The 17,607-nt window shown below is 44.7% G+C and overlaps 1 protein-coding gene across 3 annotated transcripts in view; it reads left to right on the forward strand.

Annotated features, from left to right (window-relative positions):
• LOC121531946 (endosome/lysosome-associated apoptosis and autophagy regulator family member 2-like) overlaps window positions 1–15,875 on the forward strand; it is a 35,412-nt gene extending 19,537 nt beyond the window's left edge. The window contains exons 3-23 of one of the 3 annotated variants that reach the window (XR_005994221.2): window positions 2,609–2,798; window positions 2,903–3,050; window positions 3,179–3,268; window positions 3,611–3,713; window positions 3,804–3,956; window positions 4,090–4,178; window positions 4,394–4,574; window positions 4,718–4,846; window positions 5,156–5,246; window positions 5,344–5,512; window positions 5,629–5,766; window positions 6,485–6,748; window positions 6,884–7,057; window positions 7,176–7,362; window positions 9,738–9,834; window positions 9,988–10,089; window positions 10,499–10,625; window positions 10,986–11,164; window positions 11,275–11,434; window positions 11,586–11,722; window positions 13,467–15,875. Coding sequence is in view for 2 of the 3 variants with exons in the window: in XM_041837533.2 (XP_041693467.2) it covers window positions 2,609–2,798; window positions 2,903–3,050; window positions 3,179–3,268; window positions 3,611–3,713; window positions 3,804–3,956; window positions 4,090–4,178; window positions 4,394–4,574; window positions 4,718–4,846; window positions 5,156–5,246; window positions 5,344–5,512; window positions 5,629–5,766; window positions 6,485–6,748; window positions 6,884–7,057; window positions 7,176–7,362; window positions 9,738–9,834; window positions 9,988–10,089; window positions 10,499–10,625; window positions 10,986–11,164; window positions 11,275–11,434; window positions 11,586–11,654 (2,840 nt within the window). In the remaining variant the exon portion in view is untranslated. Of the gene's footprint in view, window positions 1–2,608; window positions 2,799–2,902; window positions 3,051–3,178; window positions 3,269–3,610; window positions 3,714–3,803; window positions 3,957–4,089; window positions 4,179–4,393; window positions 4,575–4,717; window positions 4,847–5,155; window positions 5,247–5,343; window positions 5,513–5,628; window positions 5,767–6,484; window positions 6,749–6,883; window positions 7,058–7,175; window positions 7,363–9,737; window positions 9,835–9,987; window positions 10,090–10,498; window positions 10,626–10,985; window positions 11,165–11,274; window positions 11,435–11,585; window positions 11,911–13,466 lie in introns of those variants that run through there. The other 2 variants (XM_041837533.2, XM_041837534.2) reach the window with 2 other exon arrangements.
• The last annotated feature ends 1,732 nt before the right edge of the window (window positions 15,876–17,607 follow it).

A 17,607-nucleotide genomic window follows, 5' to 3' on the forward strand; every position in this document is an offset into this window, starting at 1 on the left:
CTTAAATGTCTTATTCACGTCGGCCACGGAGAACAAGAGCCCACAGTCCTCAGGAGCGGCCTGTGTCGGTGGCACTGTGTTCTCCTCAAAGCGGGCGAAGAAGGTGTTTAGCTTGTCCGGGAGCAAGACGTCGGTGTCCACGACGTGACTGGTTTTCCCTTTGTGATACGTGATTGTGTGGAGTCCCTGCAACACACGTCTCGTGTCTGAGCCGTTGAATTGTGACTCCACTTTGTCTCTGTACTGACATTTTGCCTGTTTGATTGGAGGGCATAACTGCACTGTTTGTATTCAACCATATTCCCAGTCACCTTGCCGTGGTTCAATGCGGTGCTTCATGCTTTCAGTTTTGCGGGAATGCTGCCATCTATCCACGGTTTTTGTTTTTGGTAGGTTTTAATAGTCACTGTGGGAACAACATCCCCTATACACTTCCTGATTAACTCAGTCACCGTGTCAGTGTATGCATCAATGTAATTCTCAGAGGCAACCCAGAACATATCCCAGTCCGCATGATCAAAACATTCTTGAAGCATGGATTCCGATTGGTCAGACCAACGTTGAATAGACCTTTGCACTTGTACTTCCTGTTTGAGTTTCTGCCTATAGGAAGGGAGGAGCAGAATGGAGTCCTGATCTGATTTGCCAAAGGGAGGGCGGGGGAGGGCCTTGTAGCCATCCCGGAAGGGAGAGTATACATGGCTGTGACTATAACCGAAGATAATTATCTTGGGAGCTAATACGGTCTGCATGAGTAGTTAATCATGAAACATACACCTCCGCCTTTCTTCTTCCCGGAGAGTTCTTTATTCCTGTCTGTGCGATGTACTGAGAACCCAGCTGTCTGTATGGACGGGGACAGTATATACGGAGAGAGCCATGATTCCGTGAAACAGAGTATGTTACAGTCTCTGATGTCTCTCTGGAAGGAGATCCTCATCCTGAGCCTGTCTACTTTATTGTCCAGGGACTGAACATAGGACTAGAATTGAATGTGAGGATGCTCTACACCATATTGAATGTGAGGATGCTCTCCACCAGACTGCTGTACAACCTCTCCAAAACATCCTGGCTGACCCCGAACCCCTTCAATTTCCTGATCAAAAAGAGGTGCTGGCTTGCTTGAAAATGAATACAGTCTGCGTTCTCTTTAAAGCTCAGCTTGTCATCAATTTGTGGCCCTAGGTATTTAAAACACTCAACCACCTCCACTGGCTGGTCGTTCAGAGAGAGTGGTTGGGACATTGGCAGGTTGTTGCCATTGATGATCAGCTCCTTTGTCCTGTCCACATTGATGTAGAGGGCACTTGACCAGTACCATTCTTGAAGGTTGTTGATCTGTTTTAAAATAGCTGTCACCATCTGACGTAGCATCTTTAAAAAATAGCTATGTCATCCGTGTACTTGAAAAGGCTCTCATTGTTTCCTTGGATCTTCATCTCGTTAGTGTAGATAGAAAACAACTATGGTGAAAGGACACACCCCTGGGGGGGGGGCTATGTTCAGGGTCAGTTCTTCAGAGGGCCCCATTCATGAGAACCCTCTGTGGGTGGGCAAAAAAAGTCCTTGATCCAACCTGCGAGGCCTCCGTTGACAGTCAGGTCCAGTAGCCGTTTGAGTGGTGTGTGTATTTGCATTGCATTAAAAGCTGAACTAAAATCAATAATAAAAATGTGTGCATATGATTTTGCATGTTGAAGGTGACTAACCACCATGTTCACCAAGGTCAGGGTACATACCTCAGTACCCCCTGTGCCTTATAGTCAAACCGTGCATATTCCTTGCACACTGACTACATCAAGCTTGTGACTCTACAAACTCGTTGGATGCATTTGAAGTTCGTTTTGATTGTGTTTTGGGTTATGTTTTGCCCAATAGTATCTGAATAGTAACTGAAGTACTTCATGTCCAAATACTTATGACTTCTTCAAGTGGGGGGACTAGATACTGTGACGACGTGTGAAAGAAGGAGTCAGGCGCAGGAGGTAAAATACCGTTGTCCAGAGTTTAATCCATTTGCATAAATCAAACGCCCCAAGCGTCAAACGAAACTGTACAAGGGAAAACATCCACCTTGGCAAATAACACAGTGAAATGTAGCTTAACCGAGCTACACGCTCTCACAACAAAACAATCACTCACAAAGACAAGGGGAACAGAGGGAACACTTCTACACATACTAATTTGGGGAATGAGCACCAGGTGTGTGTGATTGACAAGACATGACAAGTGGAGTGATGAGAATGGGATCGGCAGTAGCTAGTACTCCGGTGACGACGAACGCCGAAGCCTGCCCGAACCAGGAGGGAGGGCAGCCTCGGTGGAAGTCGTGACAGATACAGAAAGTGCTTTCATTTAGAAACAGTAAAACAGATATGTATGGCAATACTCTGAAATAAATCTGACATTTCCAAACAGTGGTATAATTCTCTTTTCTTCTCCCTGAAGTGTCCACTTGTAACCCCCCTCCTGGAAGTAAGAGGAATGGACAGATGTAAGAAATGTAGTCAACTCCCTCTAGCCTTATTAAATGAGCCAGCCTAGTTGTACACCCAGTAATGTTTCCTTTCTTCTCTCTCTCTCCCACCCCCTTCTCGCTCCCCCCCAGCGTTTTCCTGTGAGGCGGGGGAGTTTCTGGAGATGTCTTCTCAGGAGTGTACTCAGTGTGCAGCAGGTACCTACTCTCTGGGCAGCGGCATTCGCTTCGATGACTGGGAAACCATCCCTACCGGGTTCAGCTCCCTAGCAACTTACCTCGACAATGGTCCCCATGGAAACGACAGCCTCACATGCAACAGGTGTGTGAAGGGGAGGGCTTACGCCTGTTCTGATTTTAAATCATTGTGGCATCGCAGTTCTCACATACATCTCATTAATCTCTGCTGTGTGTGTGTGTGCCCAGTTCGTCCTGGTTCCCCCAGAGTAGTTACCTGGAGTCTAACAGAGATGAGTGTACTGTCTCTCTGATCTATGCTGTCCATCTGAAGAAACAGGGATCAGTCTCCTTTGACTACCAGTACACCGACCACAAGCTGTTCTTCGACTTCTTTGTGAGTCTTCTACTTCATTCACTAATTTCTATGATATCTGCTATTCTCCTCTGCAATACCTTCCAGAACACTAAATATACTGATATTCACAAATTGATTGATTGGTTGATGTTCTGATTGGTTGGCAGATTCAGAATGACCAGTGTCAGGAGATGGACCAGACTGCTGATAAGAAGTGGCTCAAGCTCACCAGTCACGGGGAGTGGGCCACACACACTGTAAGAGACACATACTGTCCCCTGTAGCTCAGTTGGTAGAGCATGGCGCTTGCAACGCCAGGGTTGTGGGTTCGTTTCCCACGGGGGGCCAGTATGGGGAAAATGTATGCACTCACTAACTGTAAGTCGCTCTGGATAAGAGCATCTGCTAAATGACTAAAATGTGAAATGTAAAGAGTGGTTTGACAGGTTAGGCATCCTCTGTGAGGGTACAGCACCATCTAGTGTCCAGTATTGGGATGCTCTTAGTGCATAGATGGTTATTCATTCCATGGGCATTCCATACAGGTCTCTACTGTGAAAAACATAAGTTGATCAGCTGTGTGTGTGTGTGTGTTCAAGGTGAATCTGAAGTCTGGCACTAACATCTTGTACTGGAAGACAGCAGGGGTCCTGGGAGCTAAAGTAATGAAACCTGTTCTGCTGAAGAATGTCCACATAGAGGGTAGGACATGTGTGTGTGTGTGTGTCTTTATTGTAGTTGTTCATGCCAGTTTCCCTCTTTACTTATGTGTTATTTTATCTCTATCTCTAGGAGTGGCATATGCGTCAGAGTGTTTCCCTTGTAAACCAGGGACGTTCAGTCAAACCCCAGGCTCCTCCTCATGTCATCCCTGCCCCAGAGACACCCACTCTGGCCACGGCGCCAGCTCCTGTACCCCCTGCAACACCACCACACACTATGCCCGTAGGTACACACGCATATAAGCATGCAGACAAGTCTAGGTACACACACCCATACACACAGTGTGAACTGTTTTAAACATATTCTCCCTCTTTCACACACATTCTCTCCCCCTCTCTTTCATTCTCTCTTCCAGCGACAGGGTCAGGTGTATGCAAAGCTAGACCACCATGCTCCAAGAAGGATTACTTTCAGATCCACACCCCCTGTGACCTTGAGGGCAAGGTGAGAAGACCAACTCACCCTCCCAATACCACATCCATTATCGCTAGATTGCTTACTCTACACCTAACCAATACTTTTTGATCTACACCAGTACCCTGCAGGGGTTAGCCATTCTAGCACCTGTATCCCTATAATTCAATGTCTGTGTCCTCCATGCGCTCTGTATGGTTACAGTTTCCTCATCCTCCATGTTGTCTCTGTGTGTGTGGTTTCAGACACAGGTGATCTACAGGTGGGTGGAGCCTCAGATCTGTCTGGTGGGTGTGGCTGGGGCTGAAACACTGCCCCCTTCAGGTGACCGTGAGACATGCCCCCCCTGCAACCCCGGTTTCTATAACAACAACACAGCCACCTGCTCTCCTTGCGCCCCTGGGACATTCTCTGATGGGGTCAAAGGTGACAAAATACCCCTTTCTCCCTTGTCCTTCTCTATCTCTCTTGTCCTTGTTCTGCTTTGCCCAATGGGTGCTGGTTTTTATTTATGTTTGATTTCCAAAATGTTGATCTCTCTTCCTCTCCCCATTGTCTCTCTCTCCCAGCGTGTGAGTCGTGTCCGGCAGGTACTGAGCCTGCTGTAGGTTATCAGTTTAAGTGGTGGAACATTGTACCAGCCAACATGAAAACGTCCTGCTTCAACGTGGGAAACTCCAAGTGTGACGGCATGAACGGTGGGTTGGTGCAGGTGCTCTCTCTGAGGTCTAGAGGGCACTGTTGCTCTTTACTGTTGTTGACAAGTTCCTCTTAGGCCATGGGGTAAGATAAACTACCCTCCTCCTGGAAAGCTGCTGGGTAGGCAGGCTTTTACAGCAGGATAAGAACAAAGAGAGGGTAGCTCTCCAGAAGGAGGGTTGGATACCCCTGCCTTAGACACTTCAGCTAAATGTATAGGTGGGCCACAGGCCACATTTGAGTTAAATAGTCAGGGAAGACCCTGTTGTGTGTGTGCGTCTTTTCTGATACGTATGTCTCTCCTTCAGGTTGGGAGGTAGCGGGGGATCATATCCGCAGTGGAGCAGGGGGCTCTGATAATGACTACCTCATCCTCAACCTGCACGTACCTGGCTTCAAGTGAGTCCAATAACCTCAATCTGTCTGTCAGTTTCTCTCGCTCTGTCTCTCTTCCCCTCTCCTAGCTCTCTCTTAATGTGTGTGTGTCCATCCTCAGGCCTCCTATGTCAGTAACAGGTGGTGCAGGGACAGAGTTTGGCCGTATCATCTTTGAGTTTGAGATGGTGTGTTCATCTGACTGTGAGCTGTACTTTATGATGGTGAGAACAGCAGAAGATAAAGAAAAACCCACACTCACTGCAAACTATACAGTAGCATATACACAAGTGTGTGGGTATTTCTATTCCTTTAATATTACTTTTGTAATTGGCACCTGGAAAATAGTTGGACATGTGTAAACTACTTTTTTACATATTAAAAAAAATGACATCACTGTGTGTAGGATATAAACAGGAAGAGTACGACGGTGGTGGAGTCGTGGGAGGGCAGTAAGGTCAAACAGTCGTACACATACATCATGACCAAGAACGCTTCTGTATCATACACATGGGCCTTCCAGAGGACCAACCAAGCCTCTGAAGTAAGTACACACATGCACACAGACACAATGCAGTAATACAGACACAATACAGTAATACAGACACAATGCAGTAATACAGACACAATGCAGTAACACAGACACAATGCAGTAATACAGACACAATACAGTAATACAGACACAATGCAGTAATACAGACACAATGCAGTAACACAGACACAATACAGTAATACAGAAACAATGCAGTAATACAGACACAATACAGTAATACAGACACAATGCAGTAATACAGACACAATACAGTAATACAGACACAATGCAGTAAAACAGACACAATGCAGTAACACAGACACAATGCAGTAATACAGACACAATACAGTAATACAGACACAATACAGTAATACAGACACAATGCAGTAATACAGACACAATGCAGTAATACAGACACAATGCAGTAATACAGACACAATGCAGTAATACAGACACAATGCAGTAACACAGACACAATGCAGTAACACAGACACAATGCAGTAACACAGACACAATGCAGTAACACAGACACAATGCAGTAATACAGACACAATGCAGTAATACAGACACAATGCAGTAAGACAGACACAATGCAGTAACACAGACACAATGCAGTAACACAGACACAATGCAGTAACACAGACACAATGCAGTAATACAGACACAATCGTATACTAATAGAGCACTTTCTCCCTCTTACTACTTGCCTCTCTCTTTCTCTCTCCTCCAGGTGCGTCAGAATGTGAACGACATGGTGCGTATCTACTCCATCTCAGTGAGTAACGCAGTAGACGGTGCGTCGTCAGAGTGTCAGGCCTGTGCCCTCCTCTCCCAACCCTCCGGCTCACTGTGTGTCCCCTGCCCTCCAGGACACTACATACACACACACACCAGCCAGTGCACAGAGTGCCCCCCCAACACACACCTCACCTCACACAGCACCCAGAGCCCAGAGGCCTGCAAAAAGTGTGGACCATCCAGCAAGAGTAACAAGGTGTGTGTGTGTGTGTGTGTGTGTGTGTGTGTGTGTGTGTGTGTGTGGGTAGAGCTTGGTGAATAAAAGTGTGTGTCCAATGTTTCTTCCCCCAGATGCATAGTGCACAAGTGAATAATGTTTGTGTTTTTTTAGGAGCACAGCAGGTGCTACAGTGACTGTGTGTTCTCCTACTCTGAGAACAAAGTGTCTCTGAGTTTTGACTACAGTTCTCTGGGCTCTGTTGGAACACTGATGAACGGACCCCATTTTACCTCCAAAGGAACTAAGTACTACCACCTCTTCAACATCAGCATCTGTGGAGGAGAGGTACACACGCACACAAGCACACACACACACACACACACACACACACAGACACACATTGATGAACTATATTTTCAACTTACAATTACATTGTGATCCTGAATTGAGCCTCAATTCTCAGGATATGAGGGCTGTGTGTACAGACAATGTGACTGACCTATCCAGCGCCGACTCTCAGAGAGAGACAGGTGAATCAGCCAATGCGGTGGAGAGTTTCATCTGTCAATCAACCATCATCCCCTCCAGTGGGCGGGGCTTCCGCACAGCACTATCCTCCCAGTCCATCAGTTTAGCAGACACGTTCCTGGGTGAGTACACACACAACCAAACACACTTTCCTTGTGACCTGATGCCGATCTTTGGCGCTGGTGTATAATAGGTGTTGATTGATTGATGGACAGGGTTGAGGAGTAACGGATTACATGAAAACTGTAATCCGTTACATTACCAGCAAAAATATTGTAATCAGATTACAGATACTTTTGAAAAACTAGATGATTACTTCTAGGATTACTTTTAAATTCAGAAAGGATGTTTACGAGAGATTTTTTGGGGACACCTTTCTGTTTTCGCAATGACATTCAAATCAGCATTGAAAAAAGGCGCAAAAACTTTGTTCCGTCTGAGCAAGTCTGACCACAAGTCAGAGACCACTGATGACACAGCAAATGCGTTTGATGGATTGCGGGGAAAGAGCAGGAATAGGCTTTTGTAGGGTACATTCCAAGCTATATCTTCCAATGGTGCGACTGCTGTAGGCATCCAAAGATTATCCAACTTGAATAAACGCTTGAAGGTAAGGATGACAGCAGTGGTGTAGCCTACGGGCGACACGGATATCACTTATTATTGATATCTACATAGCGCATTGATGTGGATCACACTGCTGCTCTCTCATTTACCTATTTGCCCCTTATGGATTTTGGTTGTTGTGGATGGCTGTTCACAAATGTATATATGTATTTTAACCCAATAATGGTTGAATTGAAGAAGTTTAAGCTGCCTATTGTCACTATTCCGTCGTGGATGTGGTGGAGGAGTCAAGCGCAGGAAACAGAGGTTAAGTCCAACAAGACTTTTAATAGTCTCAATAACAAGAGAACAAACCCCGACCTCGAAAACACGAAGTGGCGAGGGAAAAATTACGCACACGCGTAAAACACTAAACATGGAAAAATGACACGGAAAACAAACACGTATCATAGACACGGTGGCAACAGAATAACAACACACAAATACCCTAGATCACAACACGGAACTTATAAGACACGTAATCAACTCCCAAACAGACACAGGTGTGACAGACAGACAAAAGCAATCAAACACAGAAACATAGAGCGGTGGCAGCTAGTACTCCGGGGACGGCGAACGCCGAAGCCTGCCCGAACCAGGAGGAGGAGCAGCCTCGGCCGAAACCGTGACACCTATCAATCATTGTTTTTGCAACCAGTGGACAGCCGGTGAAAAATGCGCTCTTGCAACAGCTGCATAGTGCGGATGGAGTTCCCTTCTAAAGTCCTCCACGGTATTGTGCTCCAGACTGTCAAAAGTGAGTTTAATTTAAGAAGACCACGAGTGGGGCTTTAATTGCTCAATCTAATTATTGATGGAAAAGGCCTAAGGCCTTACTGACACATGCTCAAACTGGTGCACTTTTGACAGTCTGAAAGGGGCTATCTTTAGTTGCTGCATTCATTTTTGGACGAATAAATTAATGACATATATCCTTTGATTCTTGAAGAATATAATTTATAAATGCCTAATGAACCCAAAATATAAGCTTGTTTTTCTCCAATGTTTGTAAACATTGTAAATGTATACATACACTGTGTAGCCTAAAAACATGGTTAAAACAATAATTGTTATATCATGGATGGTCAGTCCTTGCATCCATAGCTCTGTCTATTAATCTGAGAGTGATTACATTTTTCCAGGCCCATCCCTCAGCTTTTTACCAAAACAGAGGCGGGGTGTGGCTTTGTTATTGTTTCAACTATAGATTCGCCCTTTAAACAGCTGCAAATTATTGAGATATCAAAGTGTCACCAACAAAAACGTAAACAATAGGCCTATAGCAAATGCAGCATATGGCGTACATTTTTCACATTAAATAGCATTTTTTGGTAGTACTCAAAGAATACCATTACATGAGAGCAGCATTTATTTTCAACTCACAGCAATGAGCCCAATCAGTCCTCCATGACAACAAAATCATAAACAACCGAGTAGGCTAATAAATCCTTAGTTTTTGTGTTATCCTCAGGTAAAACAATTTGGCTAATCTATATACTTCCATAATTCCAAGTTCTATTCTTGAAGATCAAATTAATTGGAATTACTCTAAATCTGACTTTGGGTTTGAATGTAAAGATATAACCTAATCATATTATTATCTGTAGTAGAAAGCAATGGGTTAGAAGAAGCCTACATAACCAACCCATAAAGTAAAATGCATCAATTTATGGCCAGCTATGTCAACTCTAACAATGATTTATCCTGCAATAGATGTCGTTCTGTTGGTAATATTCCTTTTGGTCTTCATCTAATGCCTCATAAGTGGAAAGTAATCTAAAAGTAACTGAATGAAATCAGATTACGTAAAGTTACTCATTACAATTTTCAAAAGGTAACTAGTAACTGTAAAGTAACCTACCCAACCCTGTTGATGGATGGATGTGTGTAGGAGCAACAGTGGCCTTGACTCTGGGTGGAGTGAAGGCAAGACCAGACCTGTTCCCACAGACCACCAACAAAGTCCGAGATGTAAACTTCTTCTACCGGTAGGTTTATGTTCTCTACATTCTAAAACACAACTTATTCTGTGGATACTGTTATTGAGGCTCAATACTCTAATAGTTTGGGGTAGTTTTAGTAGCTCTTACACAGTAGTACCCTGCTGTTTTTTCACCATATGTTGTGTTTCTATTGATTAGTTCTCTGGAGGCAACCTCGTCATGTGAAGCAGGTCGTAATGTGGTGGTGACACTTCGCTGTAACTCGGAGAGGAGCACACAAGGAGAACTCACAGTACCCAGGTACTTACTGTCTGTCTGTCTCCTTCCCGCTCCTCTAACCCCCCCTCTCTTTCTTTCTCTCTCTTTTCCTCTTTCTGTCTTTCTCAGAAACTGCAGCCTCAATGGAGATTTCTACTAAAAGGAGCGACTTGAAAGAAGTCCAAGCTTGAAACGAACTGCAAGCTGAATTCACAGAAACTCTGAATCCTCTTGTGACTGTTAAATTAGTATGAAGTAGTTTGGTTTTGCTCCCAGGCAGCTAGTTATCTAACTCTGTGTGATGAGGCTGCAGACTGGGGGAATGAGGGAAGCTGAGGACAAACATGGATTTAGCATTCAGATTTGATCAGATTAAATCTCATTGAGACTGTCCTTATAAAGTAAAGCGTAGATACATACATAACAGTAACGGTATGTTTCTCTGTTGTAGTCAGTGTCCGGCAGGGACGTGTGACGGCTGTATCTTCCACTTCCTGTGGGAAAGCTCGGGGGCGTGTCCTCAGTGTACCCCCACAGACTACCACCAGATAGAGGCAGCCTGCAAGGGAGGACTGCAGGTGTGTGCGTGTGTTATACTTACCATTCTATGTGTTCAGTTATAAACCGGGTGGTTTGAGCTCTGAATGCTGATTGTCTGAAAGCAATATACCACGCGTATGATACTTTTTTTTACTGTTCTAATTACGTTGGTAACCAGTTTATAATAGCAATAAGGCACCTAAGGGGTTTGTGGTACAGTATGTGGCCAATATACTATGGCTAATGGCTGTATCCAGGCACTCCACATTGCGTCGTGCATAAGAACAGCCCTTAGCCGTGATATATTTGCCATATACCACACCCCCTCAGGCCTTATTGCTTAATTATATTATATTAAATTCAGCTTTATCATGTGTGTGTTTCTGCTCTCTCCCCAGGACAAGCTGTATGTCTGGAATGAACCAAAGCTGTGTGTTGGAGGGGTGTCCCTCCCGGAGAACAAGACCTGGCCGTGTAATAGCATGGACTTCTTGGTAAAGATGGGGGCGGCGATAGGAGCATTCACCGCCGCACTGCTCTTCTCCATCACCTGCTACTTCTGGAAGAAGAACAAGAGGTAGGAACTGATTCAGTCATTCACTCCTTCATTAATTAATTCAAACTTCTGGAAGAACAAGTACTGTAGGTTTGAATTTTCTAAGTCCCACCTCCCCCTGTCTCTGATAGGCTGGAGTATAAGTACTCAAAGCTGGTGATGTCGTCCAATAAGGAGTCTGAACTGCCGGGGGCGGACAGCTGTGCCGTGATGGAGGGAGAGGTGGAGGACGAGGTGGTCTACTCCAAAAAAACATCCCTGATACGCAAACTCAAAGCCATCACATCTAGAGTAAGAATCAAAAACTATGCAGAAATCAAACTATATTACCTACATGTGTGTGTGAGGTGTGTGTGCGTACATTTGCGAGTGCAGAATCTGTTTCTCTCATGGTAATGCTAGATCATGGACTAACATGTGCATGTGTCTGTTTCATCCACAGGGAAACAGAGAAAGGTATGAAAATGTCCAGTTGAACTCCTCACAGTCAAACGGATTGGTGTGGGGGTGAAGAAAGAGGAAAGCGAGAGGGAGAGAGAGACCAACCCCTCAGAGAGATTTTTTCAACAGATCACCCCTGTTGAGTGTTTGAACCCTTAACACACACAACCAGAACATACATACCACAGGAGGTTGGTGGCACCTTAATTGGCGAGGAGGGGCTCGTGGTAAAGGCTGGAGTGGAATGAGTAGAATGGCATCAAATACATCCAACATGGTTTCCATGTGTTTGATGCCATTCCATTTGCTCCGTTTCGGCCATTATTATGAGCTGTCCTCCCATCAGCAGCCTCCTGTGATACATACACACATGCAGAGTACACACACACCCTAAGAGAACACACACCCATAATGCATGCGCACCGACACAAACACATGTGAAAGGACATTACACCCTTCTGACCTCATCCCTGGATTGTTGGCATATGGGTGGCATGATTTAAGAGGGTGTGTATGGTGTGGTATATGGGTGGTGTGATTTAAGAGGGTGTGTATGGTGTGGTATATGGGTGGTGTGATTTAAGAGGGTGTGTATGGTGTGGTATATGGGTGGTGTGATTTAAGGGGTGTGTATGGTGTGGTATATGGGTCGTGTGTAGAGTCTAAATGTGGGATGTTTTTGTGTTGTTTTTTTCGTCACTCTGTTGTCAGGTTGCTTTGGTGGCCATGTTGTTTTCACTCAGGTGTTTTGCCGTCTGAGACCAACTTCACACCAACCCTTAAGCTCTTTCTTAATAATCTGGATATGAGTAAAGAAACAGTGTTCCACCGTGCCCTCTGAAAGGCTGGTTGGGATTTTTTGCTGTACAATCCTTTGAGATCTACAGAAGTGCTCACAGAGCCCTAGATACCCGGCAGACTTACACACACACACACACCCTAGTACAGTCTCATCTCAGTCTGACCAGCACTATCCGTGAGCCGTGACACATTTGATCTGTCTGTTTGGTTTGTTTTAGGGGGGCTGTGTAGGCTTTGGGTTACCATGGTGATGCTGAAGAGGGATTGTCCCGCACCCTCTCCTAGTTCAGCCAGGCGTGGCGATGTTGCAATATGCATACGATGATACGATTCTGACCTCCTTTCTGTTATTTAAAGTGAAATAAACTATAATGTGTTTGTGTACACTTTCAATCTGTCGCTTCACTTCTAATGGAAGTCCTGCACACACAAGAAACAGCAGACAAGACAGGCGTATCATTTGTTATTGTTTATTATGATGTCTTCATTATTGCAGCATCATGAGCTCTATTGCTTTGTGATTGTCCAAAGAGGTCAGGGTTCACCTTGACTCCAGAGTGTGGAGTAGGGTGAAATTGTCCCTAACCACTGATACGTTATCATCTAATGGTTACGGTTAGAATTGAGGATATGGCAACTTCTACCTTGACTCCAGAATGTTCTGGCCTGTTCCTTTAACATCTGGGGAACACTGGTTAATTCCAGTTGAGAATACGCTGTGAAAGCGAAAACATTATTTGTTAACATTATTAAAGACCCCTTTGGACACACTTCGTACCATTAGCATTGATACTGATAATGGTAAAACAATGACTGTTAACGTCTCTGTTCTGTTGTACTGTTCTGCATTGCTAGTGAATGACCAGTCACTTTCATAGCCTATTCCCATATGTACACATTGCATTCCCTGTTGGTCAAGTTAAGTAGTACAGTTGTCTTTTTCAAAGGGAGTAGTTATATGCCTCCTCTTATCTGTACTATTTTTACAGGATGAAACTGCTTTGAGTTGAACACAGCTCACACAAACAGACTGCAACACTAACTCCTCTCTCTCCATCTATTCCTCTTCCATCTCCTCAAGGCTCCTGTTGTGACAGCCCCATGTCCTTGGCTTGTATATGAGTCCGGTTCTGTATCCGTGTGCTTGGCCTGTTGGAGTGGGCTCACAGAACTCTTCTTGGCATGATGTGTTGCAGTGGGCTCAGGATCCATACAGAGCCTGTCTTAAGCTATCTTGGCTCAGACAAGTGCACCAGCAAAGTTTCACAAGATGAGAGTGAAGGGAGACTGCTGTGGGTGACGGAGAAAGATGGGGAGACAAAGGCTGGAAGTGAGATGGAGAGGTGGAATGTGGAGAGAAGGAATGGTTGAGAGAGAGTTTTCCACCAAGTCCCATCATTAGAGACAACTTGAGTGTGAATCAACATCCCCCACCTCTGTTCTTCATCCTTGACTCCCCCATCCCACTCCATCAGAACAAAAGGAATTGTGAAAGCGGATGTTGCAGTGGTTTGCCATAGCGATGTGCAATGCGGGGAGGGGATGGGAGGGTGTAGTATCTGGTGGGTGCAGGGCTGGGGAGTGAATACATAAGCCTCGGGACAACAAAGCCTCCCAATCTCTGAGCTCTGTGTATGTTAGTGTGTGTCTGGGCTGAACAATGCTGCTCTGCCTCCTGGGCCATGGGATGCTTTTACATAATCCAGCTCCTCTGCCTGCTGCAACACACACACACTTCTTTAGGTTTGCTCAATCACAGAAACACTCTATCTCTCCCTCTCTCGTTGTGTCTGTCTTTCACCATTGCTAAGCCTTGGGGGAAATGTTTGACAGGCGCACTGCGTCAGAGGTGTAACAACGGTTATCACACCCCAGGAAATCCTGTTAGCAGAGAGGGGTGTGGCCTCATTCTACTGGACTCCACTTCCTGTGTTTCACACTACAGAAAAGTGGGATGAAGGAAAGAAGACGAGGCGACCTGTATCGGAATCCATTTGAGATGCATAAAAAATAACTTATTTCCCTCCCACCTGCTCTTATATTAACAATGAGACCTGGGGAGGCTATAGTAACACTGGGACTAGGATGATTTTAACCACAGACACTGCTTTAAGGTCTGTTTGACGTCTTTACCCCTACTGGTTAAGGTTAGGATTGGTGGACTATAAACTGATCCTAGATCTGTGCCTATAAGCACAGCCTCTACCTGGAGCATAAGACTTGCAGATACACGGCACATAGCCGTTAATAAAACATCATCACATGACTACAGGACACATTGACATAGGAGAGTGCACTACCCATTGGTTTAAAGGATGCAGGGAAGATGTGTGTACAACTAGACTTGTTCGCAGCAAAGTATTTTCTACAAACCGTGCTTGTGGAATGATTTCAAAGAATGTTTCTAAATGCTAAATTAAACATCAGTGACTGAGTTTATGATTGTGGCATTGCATCTGCAATGTTTCTTTAATATTGACAGTTAAGACTTTGAAGAGTCACTTGTAATTAACTACCTTGTGTTGTCACACTGATGCTAACGTTTGATGCAAAAATACCAGTTAAATAGAAACGTTGTTGTTGCATTGTTGTACACACGTCTGTTACTATGGCCATCAAGGTATAGGGACACTCCTATACAGTGGCTGTTCCATGGAAATAGAACGAGTAGAAAGAACATTCCAGTTCCAGTTCAAAACAATGGTCTATATTGGGTGGACTGGCTGCCATTATGGGTGCATTATTGGGAAAGTTCAATAAATATTTGATACTATTCTGCTATATGCTATAATAAAAGCAAATGTGTGATTCAACATACTATATGAATTTTGGAGACTATGTCCGTTCCAGCCATTCTACTCCTATGGGCTAGTCAACACTCATGGAGCTTCATCCACAGTCAGTCCACAGTAGTGGGAATCCTACTGGAGTTACATAATACTGTCAACATTGTGCTGTTCCAACCATCAGTAATATTATATACAAATATACAGATACAACATACAAATGCATACTGACTGGGTTATTACAATGAGACCTACAAAAAAACACAAGAGTAGAAAGTCTGTAGGCTATTGCAGGTGAGGCTGTCGCAGCCACTACTAGTACAGAACATCTGTTTTCAGACACCCCTAACACACACACTCCTATCACAACTCCAACACGCAAACCTCACAGGCCACGTTGCGTGCGCGAGCGTTGCAAAATAAATGTACACATACAGTATATATTATTCAATCATTTCATACACACCGCTCGTGTGCTTGAACGAGCGTCTGCATAGCCACATGATAAAATAGAACTTGGTTCTATTTGAGACGCTCCATGGACTGCAAGTCCCCTCCTTATTGGATATCAGGAAGATACAAACCCACGTGGATGCTTGAGAAACAAAGGAGGAGAGATTAATTTAAATTTCCATTCCCAACTACAACATTTTCCGTCTAGACAGAACTGCCAAAGGGGGTGGAGTTGCAATCTACTGTAGAGATAGCCTGCAGAGCTCTATCATACTATCCAGGTCTGTGCCCAAACAGTTTGAGCTTCTACTTCTAAAAATCCACCTTTCCAGAAATAAGTCTCTCACTGTTGCCACTTGCTACAGACCCCCCCTCAGCCCCCAGCTGTGCTCTGAACACCATATGTGAATTGATTGCCCCCCATCTATCCTCAGAGTTCGTATTGCTTGGTGACCTAAACTGGGATATGAATTAACACCCCGGCCGTCCTACAATCTAAACTAGATGCCCTCAATCTCACACAAATTATAAAGGAACCTACCAGGTACAACCCTAAATCTGTTAACATGGGCACCCTCATAGATATCATCCTGACTAATTTACCCTCTAAATACACCTCCGCTGTCTTCAACCAGGATCTCAGCGATCACTGCCTCATTGCCTGCGTCCGTAATGGGTCCGCGGTCAAACGACCACCCCTCATCACTGTCAAACGCTCCCTAAAACACTTCAGCGAGCAGGCCTTTCTAATTGACCTGGCCCGGGTATCCTGGATGGATATTGACCTCATTCCGTCAGTAGAGGATGCCTGGTTGTTCATTAAAAGTGCTTTCCTCTCCATCTTAAATAAGCATGCCCCATTCAAAAAATTCAGAACTAAGAACAGATATAGCCCCTGGTTCACCCCAGTCTTGACTGCCCTTGACCAGCACAAAAACATCCTGTGGTGTACGACATTAGCATCGAACAGCCCCCGCGATATGCAACTTTTCAGGGAAGTCAGGAACCAATATACACAATCAGTTAGGAAAGCAAAGGCTAACTTTTTCAAACATAAATTTGCATCCTGTAGCACTAACTCCAAAAAGTTTTGGGACACTGTAAAGTCCATGGAGAATAAGAGCACCTCCTTCCAGCTGCCCACTGCACTGAGGCTAGGAAACACTGTCACTACCGATAAATCTACGATAATCGAACATTTCAATAAGCATTTTGCTACGGCTGGCCATGCTTTCCACCTGGCTACCCCTACCCCAGCCACCAGCTCTGCACCCTCCGCTGCAACTTGCCCATGCCCCCCCACTGCTTCTCCTTCACCCAAATTCAGATAGCTGATGTTCTGAAAGAGCTGAAAAATCTGGACCCCTACAAATCAGCTGGGCAAGACAATCTGGACCCTTTCTTTCTAAAATTAGCCACCGTAAAAAACAGGACCATATGCATGTCAGGTAAAATATCAACCCAGTGTTCATATCCCAGGACAAACTAGCAGTCCCAACAGCTAGCTAGCTAAATGTCCATGAATATTTCATGTGTGTTTCAACCTGCCCCCAAATTAATATAGTTGGTTCACATATTTCAACCTGCGTGTCATGATCGTGTCTGGTGTGGATGTACAAAATCAACATGCACGCAATGGCACATGCGGACGCACGCACGTGGCCGGTGTAGTCAGCATGTAATGCACACAACACACATACACACACACACACTCCTATAACAACCCTAACACACATACACAACACACTCCTATCACACATACACAACCCTAACACACAACCACTCCTATCACAACCCTAACACACACTCTCCTATTATATTTGTTTTGTCATTTAACAGACACTCTTATCCAGAGCAACTTACAGGAGCAATTAGGGTTAAGTGCCTTGCTCAAGGGCACATCGACAGATTTTTCACCTAGTCGGCTCGGGGATTAGAACGCTCTTAACCACTAAGCTACCTGCTGCCCTATCACAACCCTAA

The sequence above is a fragment of the Coregonus clupeaformis genome, chromosome 19 (genome assembly GCF_020615455.1).
Source record: "Coregonus clupeaformis isolate EN_2021a chromosome 19, ASM2061545v1, whole genome shotgun sequence".
Taxonomy (NCBI): Eukaryota; Metazoa; Chordata; class Actinopteri; order Salmoniformes; family Salmonidae; genus Coregonus; species Coregonus clupeaformis.